Source organism: Ammospiza caudacuta, chromosome 13 (assembly GCF_027887145.1).
Source record: "Ammospiza caudacuta isolate bAmmCau1 chromosome 13, bAmmCau1.pri, whole genome shotgun sequence".
Classification (NCBI taxonomy): Eukaryota; Metazoa; Chordata; class Aves; order Passeriformes; family Passerellidae; genus Ammospiza; species Ammospiza caudacuta.
Genome location: NC_080605.1, coordinates 15,122,677 through 15,141,859, shown reverse-complemented (window position 1 = coordinate 15,141,859; position 19,183 = coordinate 15,122,677). Strand labels below are relative to the sequence as shown.

Below are 19,183 nucleotides of genomic sequence, written 5' to 3'. Positions count from 1 at the left end.
GCTAGGAGGGTTTCAAATTCATCAAATTCTATGTAATGCTGGTTGCCCAGGGGTATCCTTTATCCTTCACTGATTAAGCAATCCTTAGTTACATATCCTTTACTTTGTTTTACTTAAGCACAAACTGCTGCAAAGCCTCTAGTAAAATTCCAAACTCCCCAGTAGAATTCTGCAACCTCATTACGTCACAGTGTAAATCTGATTATATATATATATCAATAAAAATACTACATTTTCATGCCATAAAGACTAGTTGATATGACAGGGAAGGGAATTTTCCAGGAGTGGGATGGCTTTAGCTCCCAACCAGCCTCCACCTCTGGCTCACTGGGCATCTCCAGCCCCATCTGTATGGCATGTCGCCGCTTGGAAGGCTGGGGAGTGTCGCAGACAGAGTTTCCCTGGGTGTGACACGACCTCACCCCGGGGCTCGTACAGGACGAAATCTCACGTAGGAACGATCGCGCCCGGCGCGTTTTGCCCCCTGCGCGCCGCCGTAGCCGTTGCCATGGCGACGGGCGCAGCGGCCCGAGGCCCGCGGAGGCGCCGGGAGCTGCCGTGGAGGCCTCGGCCGGGGGCCCCGCGCCCTGCCCGGGCATGAGGCGGGGCCGGGGCCGCTCTCCACCGCTTCTGCGGGAAGAAGGTGAGGGGTGGGAGGTGGTGGAGTGCGGGAGGGGTCTACGCGGCACTCAGCAGAGTGGCTGCCCGGGAAACCGCTGACCCAGCCCTGGCTCCCTTGCGTCCCGGTGCTTCTCTCTCTGTCTACCCTGATAGTGATTTCATGCTGGTTTTTATATTCAGTGTTTTCTGGAGCTGGGTATAAGGGCACGCCAGGCATACCCACTGTGGGTTTTGTAATACGTAGCTCAAAGTGATGCACGAGCAAGTTTTCTACAGCCTGATGAGAAAAGGATGACATGACTGGTAATGATTTAGATTACCAATCAGAGATGAGCCAGTTGCAAGGTAGCAACTTAAATGGTGAAGGCAGGCAGATACTGTTAATTACTTCAAAGGGTGAAGTTAGGAATTTTTTATTCCAGCCTATGAATTGATAAGGCCATGCTGATGAACATAAATTATATTCTCTGCTGTTCTTACCCGCTCCTCTACCAGTTGACCCAAAAAGACATTTCCAGCCCTTCACCAGGGTCTGAATGGCTGTTGGCATACCAGGGTTGGAATTGCCCTGCTCACTCTTTCAGCAGTTGCTGTGCTTGCTCTCTTCCAGCCCTTTGAATTGTTCTGGCACTGGAGCCATTATCAAAAATACCACAAGTGAGCCAGAGACCTCCTCCTTTTCTTTCATCGCTCTCCTGTGCACGTTAATCACACTAATTGAAGTTGTTTGTCATGTTAGATGTTAGTTTAAATCCTCTTTAGTTACTAAGGAGGGGTGGGAGTGGTGCAGAGGTACCTTGAGTCAGCTCAGGTCCAGCAGAGCTCCTTTGTGCTGGCTTTGTGATGCTGCCCTTGATCTCCTGCCTGGTTTGCTCTCCCTGCTAGCTCAAGTTTTCTGTGAAGCAGAGCAGCCCAAATCTCTGCTGTTAGAAGCTCTCCTGGCCCTGTGGCAAGTGAAAACCAGCACCTAATGATCCACCATAAAAAAGGAGAAATTGCTTCTGAGCTCCGAGCTGTTTCTCTTCACATGTGTCATCATTTTTGTCTGCCTTGGAGCATCTCTCTAGCACCAGGGCTCAGTCACAGCACTTTTATTTCACATCCTTTTGTTTTCCATTTTTGATTTCTGTAGATGAATATCTGCAATAAACCCCACAATAAGATAGCTCCAGAGGATTTGAGCGAAGCTGTCCCTGAGGTGAAGGTCCAACGCGCTCGAAGAAATGGCTGGAGCTGGCCCCTGCACCTGTTCCAGGTCACTGCCTGGCTGCTGTTCCTGTTCTTTGCTCTGGTTGGCTTTGGGATCCTGGTTCCCCTGCTGCCCCGCCCCTGGCTGCCCGCGGGTTACATCGTATCCTTGGATGGAGAGGGAGCAGGGCCGGTACAAACTGTCCCTGGGGCTTTGTTAGCACACAGCACTTGTTGGGTAGCACAGACAGCATAGGAGAGAAGCACCTGAGCCAGAATGTTTCTCTGAACTGTCACTATCATCTTGGATATCTCCTGATTATAAAAAACCAATTGCTTTGAGATCCTCACTCTAGGTCACTGATGTTCTGCTTCATCACTCTCCATTAAGGTTACTGCCTTTGCCTCCAATGCTCTTCTGCTGCCTGCTTGCTTCTGCCTGTGTGTCTCCTTTGCTTTATATTATTCTTCTACAGCTATGCTGCAGGGTTTGAGGGAAGTCATACAAAAAAGCCCCTCCTGAAACATCCTTGTTGTGAAGGCAGCCCCACCTCTCTGTGCTGGCTGGGTGAGCCATGCAAGGCAGCTTGGCATGCTCGTGGTTGGATCAGGGGTTGCTTGTGGTGGCTCACAGTGGATCTCCTCCCTGGGCACTCTCCTGTGTTCAGGAGAAAATCTGGGAGTGGCACACAAGGTGGTGTGGTGTGAACCTCAGGGGAGAGGTCTCTTATGGGACAGTCAGGAGCAGCAGTTTAGTACACAGCTAACAAAGGCAGTGAAGAGTCTAGAGGAGAAGCAGCTGAGGACCCTTGGCTTGTTCAGCCTGCAGCAGCTGGGGAGTGATCCCAGTGCTCCCAGTACTCCCAGTGCCACTGTAATATCACCTTTGCCCAGGGAAGGAAATTCCTCAAGACCAGACCTTGTTCTAAAGGGATGGGGTGTACACTTACACCATTTGTACATCTGACACAGATGCCTCTAAGTCTTGGATATGTTTGGGATGATTTTGCTTATTATTGTTATAGTTTTCACACCTGCAAGATTTAGACATTAATATAATTAGCATCTACTTAGCTTGCTCAAGTCCTTGATATTATCACAGTTCAAACCTTGTGAATTTGCTTACCAAATATCTTAATGCAATCTAAAGTTACTCTTAATTAAACTCTTAATTAATATTTCCTCAAGTTTTACTTCCAGTTAATAAAGCACTAATGTCTCTTTTGTGTCAAAGGCAAATCCCTTTCCAATCTGCTTCACCAGCCATCAGATCTCCAGTGAGCTGGACCTCTCAGAAGCCTCCTTTTTTAACTTACTACACTGATCTATTTTCTGTAGGTCTTAGTATGATTAATGATGTGCACATCTGGGTGTATAGAAACAATGAACAAACCCTGGATCCTTTGTAGGAGCCTGCTTTAAAGGTGTGCTCCTCTTCCCTGGGATTCTAAGGAAAAGGAAAGCAAGGTAATCAACTTGATGTGACCTTTTTTTTCTTGAAAGTCTGGTGCAGTAAAAGGGCATGTGCACTCCTTTCCAAGGAGTTTGTATGGACTGAGAAACTTGGACCTATGTCAGCAGCCTGTACTTGTGCTCAGGTTCTGGTAAGTACAGGTAACTTTGGAAGATATTCTGTGCTAGGAAAGGCACTTCTGCAAGGCAGAGTAGTTCATAGTGAGGAGGGATGTTCCTGTAGATTTAGTTGTCTTTTTCCAGGGATATTTATTACAAGGCAAACATCTCTATCAACGGAGCTCAGATTAATGTGCTGCAATCAGTTATATAGGAATTTCTAATTCTATGCTGCAAATTTTTCGTCTGTGTGGGGTTTGTGTATTAAGGATTAAAAGACATGTTAAATCCTTAACTGTGTACTTCAGTGTCCAGGAGTGTGTTTTATCTACCATTTAGTTGTTCATCTTACTGCAGTTTCAATTGATCCTGCGGATGCAAACGTGCGAGAAAAAAACTATCTGGGGCCTCTGGCCACCTTCAACCGTAACCAACACGCCCATGTCATTGAGAACCATCACTGCCATGTCTGTGATGTGGATGTGTAAGTAGCTCTTCTTTCTCCTGCCCTGTCTTCTTCACCATTGCATTTCACCATTAGTCTTTGATGTGAGACTATAAGATTTGAAATTGAGCCCCTGAACTGCTACAGTGCAAGTTAAGCTTCATGCTGTGGCAGGGTTCAGGTAGTTGGGTGGGGGCCTTCTGCCAAATGTGCACACAAGGTTCTGTGTTTTATTTCATTGCTCATGTTGTGTGGAGAAGGCTGTAGTGTGCCATGTTCCCTGGGTGTTGGTGTTTTACCTATCAGTGTGTAAATTGTGTGTGCGTGTGTGTGTGTTTGTCTCTGGCTGGATGCTGGCCAGTTGCAGGAAATGCTTGGAGGGCAGGCATTAAGACCAAGCTCTGTAGAATTGCTGAAGGAATTCAAATAAGAATTCAACAATCTCCAAATTAGAAATAATGCAGTGCATTGAAAAGCGAATTTTGGGATTGTGGTGCAGCAGTGACAGATAAGTTAGGGAGATGAAGTACTCCTGATGCAGAAGGTTTACTCACTGTTATCAGGATCTCTGCTGCTGTATCCCCCTGTGTTTGAGTCACTGAAAAGTCACAGTAATGAGCTGGTGCTGCCATGCTAATGCCACCCTTTCCTTGGCAGGAGTGCCAAGTCAAAGCACTGTGGAACTTGCAACAAGTGTGTGTGTGGCTTTGATCATCACTGCAAATGGCTCAACAACTGTGTGGGAGAGAGGAATTACTGGTAAGAGCTTGGCATTGTGGCAGAAGCACAACTCTGCATCAATAATGTGGCTTCTTCTCTTTCCAGGGTTCTCCTGTATCTCAGTCCAGTCTGTACTTAGACTTGCAGAACCATTTTTCTTTTATCCCCTGGCTGAATAGAATCAGTCATGAGAAAACTAGATGGAAAATACAAGCATAATCATTCAAATAACCATGGATAAAATTCCTGAACTTAGAATGTTGTAGCTGAACATCTGTAAGTAAAAACAGAGAGCATAGAGTTACTATTTGGTATTAGGAGATGCTTACAGGATGTTAATTGAGTGTCATTAGTGCTTTTGAAAGCTGAAGTAGGAATAGAACCATGATGGTGCTGTTCCAATTTGAAACAACCTGCATCCAGATCACGAGCTTTCCCTGCAAGACTTGCCAGTTGGCAGGAGTCACAGCAGCATATAGGGACCTCTAATCCATGCCAGGTCTGAGATAAGAATAAGGAGACTGTCACTGATGCTTCTTAATTTACTTTCCTGCACTTAAACCCATGGAAAGCAAAGTGGTGTTGTTCCTGGGTGCTGTGTTACACTGATGGCTGGTGAAGCAGATTGGGAAGGGATTTGCCTTTGACACATACTACACTTCAGATTTTGTGCAAGGGAGATCTTTGTCTGTCCTAGATATACTCTACTGTTTTGTAACCATGGTTGCACTAAAGGGTCACAGTTTAGTCCCTCAGAGTAACAAATAATAAGTAAAGCAGTTCACCAGTATCTATCAGAACTGTAAGAAAGCGTGACAGTAATTGGAGATAGCTGCCTCTATCTCTGTTTATTAGAGGCTGGGATATTGATTTGTTTGTGTGATGTTATTGAAGGCACTGAGAGCTCTCCCTTTCCTGGCAGGCTCTTTTTGAACAGTGTGCTGTCTGCCATTCTGGGCCTGGGGCTTCTGCTGCTCGTCGCTTTCTACGTCTTTGTGGAGTTCTTCGTGGACCCCGCGGTGCTTCGCTCTGACCAGCACTTTGATGGTACTGCAGTGCTCCACATCAGCATCCTGGGGATCTGCCAGCATGTCTTGATGAGGGTTTGGATTCTGTCAGCTTTTCCACTGAGGAGGAATTCCATTCCTTACTGCTTCCATTTTATATTTCTATTGGAGTATCTCTGCTCAGCTAGATGGAATGTCTTTCCTTACAGAGCTAATTGCTCTTCCTAAAAGCCCTGCAGACACTGGATTTCTTAGACCTCCAGTGCACAATGGGTCTGCAGCTACTTTTGAGTTAACAGGATTTTCAGCTGTAAAGTTTATTTAGAGATAATTCATATCTGGGCAATCTACTTATCTCCAACTCTGTTTTACAGCTTTGAGGAACCACATGGACCGCTGGTTTGTGTTTCTTCCTGCATCTCCTGTTGAGACTCGGGCACCTGCCATTTTGGTGACAGCTGGGATTTTCATTCTTCTGAGCCTAGTGACCATGATCCTGCTGGGCCACCTCTTGACCTTTCACATCTATCTCTGTAGGTGTTTTGTTCCTGTCATCTATACCCCCATTTCATTTTTGCTTATCTTCTGCTCATCCTGCATTCACTGGGTGTTCATCCTTGTCACTAGTATGCACCCATTGTGTAAAATTGGGATTTAACATTATATTTCTGAATTCCCCCCTGTACCAGGTAGGCTTATCAGTGCTTGTGTAATGCGGGGCCTGTGTTGGGCCTCTGCAGCCCTGTTTAAGCTATGTTGTCCTGAAACTGAAAGCACATGGTAGGGTACTGGAGAGGCCAAGTGGGATGAACTGGTCCATCCCAGCTTGGTGCCAATGATGGCAGATTCAGATTAACCCCACATATGGCCTTTGTGAGTCTCCTCACAGTGCTCCCCAGTACTTCTGTTGTGTGAAAGAGCTTGTATTTTTCCCTTACCCCAGAGAAATGTGGATGCACGGTGCTGAATTTCTGATTGGAGCACTGCCATCCAGGTTAAGGAAATTTTTGGAATTTATGGAAATTTTACCATATTGATACAAGAAGATTTGTGGAATCCAGAGGAAGAGGCTTTCAGAAAGGCTTCTCTTTAGATCTGCTGCTTGTTGCTCTGGCAAGAAAGAATATTTATGTTTGTTTATGTAGAAATGGGCATCAAAAACTTTTTTTCAGCCATCATCTAAAATTAAGCCAATGCTTTTTGGCTGCTGATGAAAGTCATGATAGGGAAAGATCTTACATTTGCAGCAGTTGGTGGTGCCAGAAATAGGAAGGAAGGGATGTGGTGGAAGAGAAGTGAGGACAGAGGTTACAGAGGATCCTTGGATGGATTTTCAGGTTCTCAGTTAACAGACCTGCAGATGCCAACACAAACTAGGTCAGCACAAACCAGCAGGGCTCCAGAAGCAAAACAGTTACACTGCTGAAGTGTGGTGTTTGATAAGGAGTGTTCCCAGCTAGCATGGACAGTGCACCCAGTGAGGACACTGACCATCATTTTCTTCTACAGCCTCTTTGAGCTTGTCTGAAGTTTGGGCATGCTGCAATTTCACTTCCTTGGCAGAATTGACAATTGCCTTTTCTGGGTTAATGGCACTGCCTGGAAATTTGAAAGGTTGATCTAGCATTTTTTAAAGACAAAAAGCATAACAAAGGTCCAGGAAGGTTTCTCCTGAATGGAAAAGGATTATTCTGTTTAATCCTAGTATTTATCCTGTCCTTGTGTGCAGCTTCCACAAGAGGGTGCTCCCTGCCTGAGATAATGACCTGCTTTATCTGACAGACAGAAATCTCTGTGTGTGCCACTAGTTGTGCTCTGGGCTTGGGGGAGATTTTGCTGCTCTTGTCTTAGGGTGATTCTTTTTCCTCATTCAGAATAAATTTTGAGCCAAATTAACTTCTACTTTTGGCCCAGTTTTAATTCTTTATCTTCCATCTTACGTGAAAACAGAATTGTTGCTAATTATAATTAGCAACATTATTACATTATAATAAAAGTACATTAGAATAAAAGTAGAATAAAAAGAATAAAAAGAATAAAAATAATAAAAAGAATAAAAAGAAAAAATAGTAGGGAATATAGGAAAGCATATAGGGTTACTCACACACTGATTATATTTTGCACATTATGTGCTGCAGTGTTATCTGGCCAAAAATGTAGTATTTCAACTAAATAGCTCTATTAAAATATTTTAAAAGTTACACTGTAAGTATTCAGAAACCAACAAAATCCAAATGAAAAATGGATAATAGGCCTTTGCTTATGAAGTAATGTTCTGTTTTTCAAAGAAAGCAAAGGGTGCCATTCTAGGAGCACTTGCCAGCACCCTGCGCTGTACCTGTTAAGTAATCACTTGGCTGCAGACTCACATTCATCTCTGTGTTCTCTCTTGGCTGAATGGATCCTGATTTTTTATTTGTTCATAAGGTGATTGTGATTCCTTCATAAGGTGATTTTTATTTATTCATAAAGTGATTCTCCCCCACTTTTCTGTGAAGGGCATGGTTTTGAGAGGTAAGATATCAGTGATGTAAATGTCTTCGGGCAGTGGGAGGATTTTAGTCCAGCTGATCCTAGGCATCTGCTTTAACTCCTGTAAAAAGGAGGAATAACCATCAGGCTGTGCACTTAAACCTTTCAGCATCCATTTCTGGGTTTATTCTCTAAAAATACTTAAGGTCATTATGGGAAGAACGGCTGCTTTTTGGACTCCTTTGGGTCTCATGAAGAAACCAAGTTGCTCAGAAGTGTCCCATGCTTTTGGTCATTCATGGAAGCAGATGTGTTTGCATGGGCACCTGGAGAGCTCATAAAGTCAGGGACATGTGAACTCTGGGCACATCTGTTTGGCATGAGGCAAGCTGTGCATTTGATGCTCACTGGTTTGCACATTAAGTGTCTCAATCACTGCAGGGCACTCTGACCTGCTCCATTTCTTCTCTCCATTTAGCACCACCTTCTGCAATACCTTCTGATTGCTCACTGAGCTGTTTGTACAATGCAGATGTTAAACCTCTTAGACAGGAATAATGGATTTGCCCTGAAATGAACTGAACAAATGACTATAGTATAGAAGGCTGTACCATTCTAGGACACTTTAGAATAGCAGGACTATAAGAAAGCATTGTGATGGTGACAATAAAGGATATAGTAGGATGTACAGAGCACAGCTGCTTTTGGCTTGGATTATGAGTTTCTTCATGTTTATAGTTACTATTTGATGGTATAGTTATCCAGCCTGTTTGTGTAAGTGCAGTCAGGGAGGGGCCTTTCCTGTGCTGACAGGTCTCTTTCTTCCCTTTCAGTGTGGCACAAGCTGACTACGTATGAGTACATTCTGCAGCAGCGTCCCCAGCAGCAGCCAGACAAGGTGGACAAGAAACAGGAGTCCTGTTCCTCCCAAGTGAGACCCAGTCAGGTGCTTATCCTACTTTTCAGCCCATTTCCCAAAGCCAGCCTTGTTTGTTTGCTGTGTAAACTTTGCTTCACTTTCTTGTGCTCCATATTTTAAAGGCAGCTGCCAGAGATAGGACTTGGTACTTTGATGGAGTTGAGTAGGATGTGAAAGAGTGCAAGGCCTGTAATTCCATGAACACTTTAGGTATAAGCAAGCAGTGCTTTCAAAGGAATCAATCCCACCCACTCTCTTCCTCCACCACTTGTTTTGGGCCCTGCACTATCTCCTCTCTTCTGCCAGCACAGCTGTTCATTAGGACAGGGCGGGGGAACTCATCTGAGTAACAATAAACTTTATTAGAAAAACAGTTGAGCTGGCCCAGCTCCCTCCCAATTGGTTCACCAAGTAGTCACATAAATGCCTGGCTCAGCACAAAGGAAGGTGACTGAAGAGTGGGAAGAATCCTTTCCCTGAAAAGGACAGGACCATCTGTTTGGGTGGCACTGCACATCTTGGGGCCTTGTGTCATGGCTTCAAATGAGACAGGCTCTAGGGCTGGGGAAACTGAGGCTAATCACTGAGCAGCAGTAATTTAACCATCTTAAAAGCAGTTTTTCAGAAATGACCCATATATCTGCTTTTCTTTGAAATTAGTCTGTACAATGGTATGGATCCTTGTTATTAGCATGATGTTGATCTATATCTCTGTAAAAAGAGTTCTACAAGCTCTTAAATGCTGTTAAGGCTCTGCTGAGGCAAGTATATCAGGCTCTGAATTGAGAGGTTCAGTGTAATTTATTTTGATAAATTATTGGATTAACTCAAACTTTGACTGAACATATTCTTTACTGACTTCAGCAGGGGCTTAAACAGAAATTTCCAAAAATTCTTCCTAATCTAAATTATTCTGTGATTCTCAGTCATGTATAATTTTTCATTTTATGCAAGTAAGTTATCTACTATACAAACAGTTTTGTATTTAATAAGAAATTAATTAAATATAAGTTTCTTCCAAGTATTCTCTGTAGAGATACCAGGATGTCTCTGGATTCATCCATAGTTCTTCCCTATCAAAGCAAAGGGGAAAGTGAGCTCATTCACTTTTCTATAATATGAAGTCCCTAGCTTTTCATATATATTTTTTACTGTTTTGGAAAAGTTGAACTTTCAGTTTAAACAGAGGTTTCCATAACAACAAAAATATTTGGCACTTTGTTTCACAGAGCTTTGCTTACTATGAAGATTAAAACAATAATAAAGCATTAGCTCTAATAATGTAGTTATTCAATTTTAGTTGATACTGAAAATGTATTCAAACAGGGGTGCACTTTATGTGTGTGTGCACTTTTAGGATGTTGGCATTCTCCTGTCCTGTGTTGTTCTCCTGTCTGCACTGGTTGTTATCTAGATATGTGTGAATATGGTTAATTTGAAGCAGCAAGCCTGGAAGGAGCAGGGTGAAAAGGAGTTTGATGTTTCAGGACTGCAGTTAGGACCTTGGGGAACAAGAAAGACTGGATGATGCCCAGTAACATTGTTAAGAAAAATGTTAACCCACTAGATTTTCCTTGTTTTTTACATAGCAACCAGAGATAAACACAAACAAACAGATTGGAGTAGGAGGACACCAAGTGACTTGCCTTTTGTAAGCTGTGTTGAATACAGCCTTCTTTAGCTTGAACACTGCAACCCTTTGTAATTGATCCAACACGTTGTAAGCATAAAATGGAAATCATCCTCTTCCCACTTTTGTCTGAACTGCTCATTCATTTTAGGGACTAAGAAGAAACATGCATTTCCCCTTTAATGCTTGTTTTTGAGCCTTATTCAAGCTTGGGTGTTGGTTTTGGCTTCAGTTCTCCATGTTGGTCTGTGGTTAAGTCTTCAGCTATGTTCAAGTTAAAGGATTCTTGTTCAGGATAAAGGATTCTTATGTACTTGTAGGATCTACAAAATAAGAGCCCTAATTTTGCACATTTAAGTGGTTCAGGTGTCACAAAAAATGCAGAACAGTTGGGCACATTGAGCCTTTGCTTCTATTACCATACCTAAAGCAGGATGTGCAAGTAACCATTTTTTTCTGCAGTCATTTGCAGTCCAAAGAAATATAAACTAAACCAAACCCTGTGCTTTAATGCATAATTGCATTCATGCCAGGGAGCTGGCTTTCATATGAGGCCAGCTGGGATTGATTCTTCGCACATTCCTAAAGCTTTGAACTTGCTTTGGAAACTGATTCAGGTTGGTGGGGTTTGATTTTAAATACTAAACACATATTTTACTCAGCTTCCCTTACACTTTCAGAATTGTTGCTTTCTTCCAATGTTGATCTAAGATAAACTTAGTCTTCACTCTCAGCCTCAACACTTGCAACAGACTCACCTTCCTTGGGACAAGAACTCTTTTTTCCTGTTCAATTCTGCTTCCCCTCCAGGCAGACAGCACTTCAGGGCACTCCTGACACTGAAGTGGTTGATAAGGGCAGCTGCAGTGGGGGCTGAATCCATCCTGGGATTGTAAACCATGGACCTTGGGGTGGTCACAGCTGGCAGTGGGTGAATGTGGCCAGGATTTGCACAGGGACAGAACTTGGGCAGTGTGTCAGCCCAGCAGTCTGCTTCCAGCAGGAGCAGCAGCTGAATTCTGACAGCCCAGCTGCAAAGGCTGCCTTGTCTTGATGCTGCAGAGGAAGGATGCTGATTCTCCTGCTAAATGCCTGGGAGCAGAGGGAGGCTTGGGCTCTGTGCTGTGGCTATAGCTTGTGTCACACTCTGAGGGAATATTGTATTTTCTACTGATTGAGTCTCATTTGTTTTCATAGTCAGCTCTAATGCTTTACTTTCATTTATGTGGCTGGTTTGGGTCTACATTATTTATAGAAGGCTGAAATGAACAAAATGGATGTAAAAGGCTCTTTCATTCCCTGCTTGGAAAGAAATTGTCCATGTTATTCTCAAGATGAATCATTTATTAAGCTCCCTTGAAATGCCAGTCCTGCAGTCCTGTTTATGTGCTGTGGACATTGAGTCCTGATTGTTTTCAGTTGTTCTGTGCAGGGGGATGTCTCCTGCTGCAGCTCATTTCAGCCATGAGCTGCTTCCCTCTGAAAAGACCTGCATGTCCTCCTTGTACACTCACAGTGACACAAGACTGTGTCTGGTCTCCTTCCCTTGTGACTCAGGTGCATGAGGCCTGAATGTAAATCTTGATTGTAAATGTCCCAAGGAGCTTGAGGAGACATTGTGCACACTTTGTTGGTGATGAGTGATGGTGTGACTTGAGTTTCAAGTTCCAATTGCAATACATGTAGTAAATTTCTGAAGATTATTAATCTTGCATTTGGATAAATTTTTAAATCAGAAAGACATGGTTTTAATTTATAAACAAATTCCCTTTAGATTTTATGTTACCACCTACAAAATAGCTGAATTTTTTTTCTCCTTTTATTTGCCTTTTTATTCCTAACATCTGAAATGATTTTTTGCCTGTCACTGAATGTGCAGCTCCATGGGTTCTTTTCCAGTTCAGAGACTGTTGCTCTGTATTTAAAGTTTAAACTGCTTTTCCCACATGCTTCACTGTCCATCTTTACCTCTAGCAATATTGATTTTTTGTGCCATTTTAGCACCCTGTAATTCAATATTGCAAAGATCTTCCGCAGCTCTTTGTGGCTGGCTTTCATTTTTAATGCCTGACATCAGGGAGTGTCATCACCAGGCTTCTCACTGCTCTGCTCTTTTGTTGATTGTTTATGAATTTGTTCAAGTGCAGAGGCCCTGGATCTCTCAGGAGCTCATTTGTGCCGTGTCCAACTTTGACTTCATTTTCTCAAATTTGCTGATCAGGCTCTTCAGAAAAAAGATCTTCATGAGCTTGTTTTAGCTATTTTTGAAGCTAATGCCTATCACAGTTTAAATCTTAACCTAAAAGTTAAGATTTAAATATTAACCTAAAAGTTAATATTTAAGATCCTTCCATCTTAACCTAAAAGTTACTTTAAAATATCTTTATAGTCACTGCACAGTGAAACACTTATGAAGTAGTTGTCTTGATGATTATTTAAGTTTAAAAGCAGCTGTTAAGTGGTGTCCAGGTCCTTCTGAGCATGGTTTATCTTTTTTTTGATAACAGGGCTTCATACTCTTCATCCCTTGGTACTCTGACCATCCTAACTGGGTGCTTTTGAGGGAGAACTGGGGTCCTTTCCTGTAATGCAGCACTTGGATTTAGGAGACTTATTCTTATGATGTTTCTGAAAATATACAGTTTTCAAATTCAGCTGTCATTACTCTGAGCTCATCCATACCTGAGGCAAATAAACAATACATCACACTCATTTTTAAAAATCAGGTCTTAACCACGCAGGGTCACACAAGAAATAGAAAACACTTTATGTTTTTCCTGTATATTTAATGCTTCCATTCTCCTCACCTCCATTTTGCATTTAAAAGACATTTTTTGCATTCACTGCAGAGCTCCTCAGATTGGACTGTGTAACTAATGGAAGCTTTAAGTGGTATTTTGAATGTGCTCCCAAGAAATGACTAAGCTGATCTCTGTAAGTGTGATTTGGTTTTGAGTCATATGAAATACTGACTGGACTAAACAAATTAATCAAGGACTTCTAATTGTGCCAGTCTTCGGTTTTTTATCTTCTTAAGCTTCAGTTTCCTGCTATGCTACCAATAGGCACAAAAGATATCTGGCATAAGGAGAAAGAGTACATCTGTAATGAAAATCCCTCTTCTCCCCTCTGTATTAGTCTGAAGATGTTGTTTGTTTTGTTTTTTCCAGGAAGCAGAGTTATTGTCAGGTAATCCTGGCTATACAGACCCTGGAATTCGAGTAGAGGAGTTCTCAGTAGTAACTGCAGGAAAAAGGTGAGAAAAGTCAAGGAAAAGATTCTCCCAGCATCATTTGTGGTGAATGGGAAGTTGCTATCAAGGTCATTAATGGGCCCTGAGACAAAAGTACTTAGAAGGATAGGGAGCACCAGTGTTTCGAGCAAGGCATGGTGAAATCTTTGAGTTTCAGGAGGGTAGATACCTGCAAGAATACTTGCCTTCCCTCTCCTGGGAAAATATCTTTCCTAGACTATTCTGTTTAGGCTGTTTTATATTAAATATTTTATAGCAAACTGCTTTCTATTAGTTGTTTTATATTAAAATTACTTTAAGGCTGGCTGATTTGTCCTGTAACTCCTCTATTGAGCTCATTATAATTACATGAATTCAGGTTGTGAAGAAATGCATCACAACAGTTACAAATTTATAACACAGGCAAGCACTCATGGGAAAACAGAATCCTTGACTCTTAATTAGTCCTCTCCTGTTAACTTGTGTCCCTGGGGATTTCCTTCTTATTTTACACAATTGTGCAGGAGAGGTTCCCCTGCAGTTTTGCTGGGAATGCTGTGTAAGGCAGAGGAGGCTGTGATCAGCCTGATCTGTGTGTGCCGGCAAAGAGGGCATCAGACTTAAGTCCTGCCTTAGGGAATCACCTTGTGTGTCTGCTGTGTTTTTAGCTTTCCAAAGCTCTATGTCCATAACCAAGAGGGTGACCCCAAGCAGAGCTCATCCCCTGAGTCCCCATCTCTTCAGTCTGTGGCCCCTTCTCAGGTAAGGAGGATTTACCCCACACCCAAGGTGCTGCTCACAACCCACCCAGGTGCTCAGGCATGCTCACTCTAGAGCAGGCTGTGCTTACCCTGCTCACACAGGCTCTGCCCCCCTCAGTGAGTGTGGCTGTGCCCTGCAGTCACCAAATCCAGGTGATGTTCTACCGTCCCTGCTCACAGGCACAATCAGAGCTGTCCTCCAGTCCCCTCATAAGCTCACAGCTGTAACACAGCTGTAATCCAGTGCCTTGCTGCCCCAGTGCAGCTCAGTGACTCTGACTGTGCAGCTTTTTTGTAAGAAGCTCTGTGTGTTTCTGTGGAGCAAAATCCAACAGTTTAAATGTTCAAATAAAGCAGTTTCCCAGTGAAACGTGTGTGTGGATATGGAGCTGGAGTGTGTGGAACAGCTCTCCAAAGTCTCAGACTGGGCTCCTGATATTCAGGTATCTGCATCCAGATGCTCTCTCCTCTTGCTCAGATGGCAGGTGGTAGTGCCTTTCCTCTTTCCTCCAAGCTTATTAATCAGTCTTGCCATCTAGATGGTAAGAAAAAATTGTTTTCATCTATACTGTATTTAGGACAAGGACTGTCCCTTTCTTGGGACATTCTGTGCTGTGTGAGTTTTGGTTCCCTCTTCTAGTTTGGCTTTACAAATGCAAGTGGCCAGTGTCTCATACAACCCCCAGCTCTATGAGACAGCAGCTTCCAGCTACCTACACAGAGAGAGAGTCACTGTATGCAGATAGTGTGGGGGTGTGTTCATTAAATCCCTGTTCTCTGTTACTGCTTTGTAGTATCTCAGTCTTTATTGATAAAATATTCTTGGACTTTGGTTATGCCTAGTGCTTGTTATTCAAAGTAGGAAGAATTAAAAAGAGGTAACAAAAAATACATCTCATTACTTTGGGCTGGTGAGTGACTTCCCTTCTCTTGGGCTACTTGCTTTCACAGCAGCAGAAGAAAAGAAGAAAGAAAATGCAGAAAGTTTCTTCCTCTGCAATGGACAGTGGATCTAAAGAACATGCTACACCTCAGCTCTCCCTCCCAGATCACCCATCAGGTGAGAGTGCACCAGTCAGCTCCTCTACTGAATCTTGCATAAATATATGTATGATTTGCTTTAACACTAGTGCATCAGCCAGAGCAGAGTTCCTGGGCTTGTTGATGTCTTTGTGGGGCTGAGAGATCTCTCTCTCCTTAAGATTTCTTCTCCCTTTATTTCCATCTGCAGAGCTCCCAGCCATGGCTGCTGCCACCTCACCTTCCCACAGGCTTCAGCTCTTAGTGCCAGCTTTTCCTCTGAGAGCTGTTGTGTCCCCCAGCAGCATGGGCCTCATCCAGGCAGCAGCACCCCCAGCTCACTATCACTCACAGTCTGCTGAGTCCATGGATGAGATTCCTGTGGCTCAGACTTGCCTTGGGAGCCCAGTCCTTCAATGGCCTCCTAAGAATAACTCAGGCAACTCTCAACATTGTCCCTTGTCCACAGACAATCCCAGAGGAGTCAGGAAGAAGAATCTGTATTCTGAGCACAAGGTCAAAAGGAGAAGCTGCCAGCAGGACAGACATGTGGAACAAGACCTGGAGCTTTTTTCTAAGATTCCTGCTGTGTTTGTAAGTAAGAGCAGTGGAGAACCTCTTGTCCCTCAGCCCCAGCCCAGTGAGAGCACATCAGAGCCTGACCACAGAAAATGCACCAGCAAGCAGCATGTGGGCACACAGGATCCATGCTCAAAGGACATAAGGACAAGCACCACGGCAGCCTAGGGACCATCCTTCCAAAGCCATGGCCTTTGGGAGCAGCATTAGTGCTGGGTGGAGCCCTGCAGGACTCACCACTCACTGTGCATGGGCTGTCAGGCTGCAGTGGGACATTTCTCATCCTCAGCCAAAGGCAGGAGGCAGCAAGGTGGCAAACCTGAGGTAGCGCTGAGAGCTCAACTTTGCCTGGGAAAGGGCCAACCCCTCTTGGCCCTCTGCATGCTGGTACTGCAGTAAGTTCCCAGCAGAGTGTAAGGGGAAGAACAAGGCTACACCTCTGCCATTCCCTGCTCCCTGAAAGCTGTATTTCCATCTGCCTACTCCCTGTCATTGGATCATGCTCAGGAGCTTCAGCAGGTGGTCAGGGAGTAACCTCAGGATTGTCCCATCCCTTATACCGCTTTCCACTGTGCACTCTCAAGCCAAGCCCACCACCAGCATCTTCTCTGGAAGGCAGCATAGCTTGACCTGCTCCCCCTTCCCAGCAGCCTGGGGTGCCCCACCCTGCAGCATTCTCATCAGAAGTTTTGGGATACAGCAGGGCCTGAAACCTTTGTAATTCCTGGCCTGCCAGATCTGTATTAGCCCACAGCCAAGCCTGGTGTGTGTGATGCAGAAAGATCCCACAGCAGACAGTGGGGCACATGGGCAGTGCCTTGAGCCACAGCAGCCTGTGCTGGGGGTGAGCTGCAGAGAGCTGTCTGGGCTGCCATCATGCTCTCCCTGCCCTCGTGGCTTCCCCAGGCAGCATGCCCTGTTCCAGATTCCTGGCTGAGTGCTGAGGCTGGGCCTTCAGCAAGCCCAGTCTGCCTAGCAGCCAGCTGATCTCAGAGCCCAGACAGCAGCCACCAGCATGGCCATGTCTGACAGGATTTGGCACAGCCCTGAGCAGCAGCACTGGCATGGCTGGATGCACATTTCCAGGCACATCCCAGCACAGCACACTTCTGGTGCTGTGAGCAAACAGGTGCACCAGCAAAGGAAAGGAAGCCAGGGGAGTCTTCATCAACCCTCAAAATGTTTTGATGCATGGAAGGCACAACTGACCTTTCTGCAGCCTATGGTGGGTGCAGGTTAAGGAAGGACAGGACAAAGCATGGTGCTGTGAGAGCCAAGGTAAGCTGTTCTCCCTCTGTCTATCTCAGTCTGCAAGCATTCCTTGGAACTGGGTCAGAGCAGGACAGGGATCTGGGGCCAAAGGCTCTTTGGGCACAGTCAACATGGGACAGGCAGGCTGGACTCACAGCCTTGATGGGAGAGTCTAGCCTGAGAGAAAGACCTGGGAGTGTTTTAAAGGGCTGCCTTACCACTCTTCTCTTGTGTGATTTTTATCTCCTGGAAGAACTGGGATGAGGAGCTTTGACTCTTCATCAATTTACACCATCTGTTGATCAGAAAAAGTCAAGTCTCATGTAGCTGTTGAAGTCATTGTCTCAGTTTGCAGGAAGGGCTGGCCTGTGGTCACACTCCTTGCAGCTTCCCTGCCTGCTGTGGCCAGTGGTGCCCTCTGGCAGTGTGACCCTTGGGAAAGCAGGTGAGTGTGGACCAGCAGACATGGTACTGGGTGTCTGCAGAGACCAGGGCATTGCTCACCTATGGCTCCAGTTAGACAAAACCCTTCCTGTTGTTTCTCCTCATGTCTGCTGTCATCCAAGGAAACTGTGTCCTGCAGCAATGCTGGGCTCATGGTTTTCCAAGGCCAGCTGCCCCTCCACCAGAAAGCATTGGTAATTCCTCTTCAGCAGGTGCCCCTGAGCAGACCTTGTGTGTTTTCTTACTCTGTCCATGCAGAATCTGTCCCAAAATCATGTATGGAGCTCTTTGGTAGCTCTGGCCACAATAAAATTTTCTATATTCTTTGCTAAATAGTTTCCTCCTTTCTTTTGCAGCAATTGCTGGCTCTGCCCTGTTGATGATCCCCAGGCTGTTTGGGTTCACTTCTCCCTGAGCCTCTGCAGTCCCAGAAGGGCTCAGCACTGTAATTGATGTGGGGGTGACAGCAGTCCCTTCTCCACAGGGCCTTTTGGGTGTTAGATGGGAGTGTATTCCCTGAGGGGTAGGGACCAGAACATCTTCTCCCTTAGCTGTGTACCCCAGCCTGGTCTTTGTGCTGGAGCACCAGAGGAAGGAGCCCAGCCAGCTCTGCCTTGTGCTGCAGAAAGGCTGCTGTGCTCTTTGGGCTGAGGGGAGCTGGGTTTCCTGGGCTATCAGATGTCCAGGCACATCCTTCTGCTGCCTTCAGCTGCATCGTTTGCTCCACTCTGCTGAATAACTCAAGACTGCCAAACATGCAAGGCTGTGTCCGTGCCTTGGAGCAGCTGGGTGCTGAGCCAAGAGCCAGGCTCCAGCAGGATGGGCTCCCAGCACTGCCAGGGTTGGGCTCTGATCTCCTAAGCCTCAAGAGCAGCAGGAGGATTGTCTGTGCCACATGGTGACTGAAATTAGCTGGAGTTTATGTTTTTGCCACAACCACATCCAAAGAGCACTGTTGAAGATGCACAGTGAGCACCCAAGAGTGAAAATGGTGAGGCTGAGACAGTTCTGGCTCCTGGACTCTCCTTCCCAACCTTGCTTTTGTCCTCTTGGGCCTTTGATGTTGATACCCTGCCGGTTCAAGTGCCAATGGCATTTCTGCTGCTCTGCATGAGGAATGTCCATAGCAGACCTGTGGCAGCAAGCAGAAGGAAAAGTCACATTGGGGTGCTGCTGCAGGGTCCAGCATGGGCAGGGCAGTCCTGGGCTCAGCACCAGAGGGTTGCAATGACCACAGGCTGCAGCCCAAGGCCATAAAGAAAGCTGGGTTAAGGTCCTGACAGCAGAAGTCCTGATGCTTCAGCTCCCTGTCACGGCAGACA

The 19,183-nt window shown here is 45.0% G+C and overlaps 1 protein-coding gene across 1 annotated transcript; it reads left to right on the top strand.

The window, feature by feature from the left end:
- The first annotated feature begins 510 nt into the window (after positions 1-510).
- Positions 511-18,145, top strand: ZDHHC1 (zinc finger DHHC-type containing 1). The gene is made up of 11 exons (XM_058813581.1): positions 511-643; positions 1,754-1,972; positions 3,690-3,865; positions 4,484-4,585; positions 5,469-5,593; positions 5,928-6,086; positions 8,859-8,971; positions 13,745-13,830; positions 14,475-14,568; positions 15,519-15,627; positions 16,057-18,145. The coding sequence occupies exons 2-11, from the start codon at positions 1,754-1,756 to the stop codon at positions 16,332-16,334; spliced, it is 1,461 nt and encodes a 486-aa protein (XP_058669564.1). The 5' UTR covers positions 511-643; the 3' UTR covers positions 16,335-18,145.
- The last annotated feature ends 1,038 nt before the right edge of the window (positions 18,146-19,183 follow it).

Excerpts from the sequence above, each read along its gene's own strand:
- ZDHHC1 (XM_058813581.1), top strand. The coding sequence starts at position 1,754 with ATGAATATCTGCAATAAACCCCACAATAAGATAGCTCCAGAGGATTTG. Across the intron at positions 13,831-14,474 it reads GTAGTAACTGCAGGAAAAAG|CTTTCCAAAGCTCTATGTCC; the intron begins GTGAGAAAAGTC and ends CTGTGTTTTTAG. Across the intron at positions 14,569-15,518 it reads AGTCTGTGGCCCCTTCTCAG|CAGCAGAAGAAAAGAAGAAA; the intron begins GTAAGGAGGATT and ends TTGCTTTCACAG.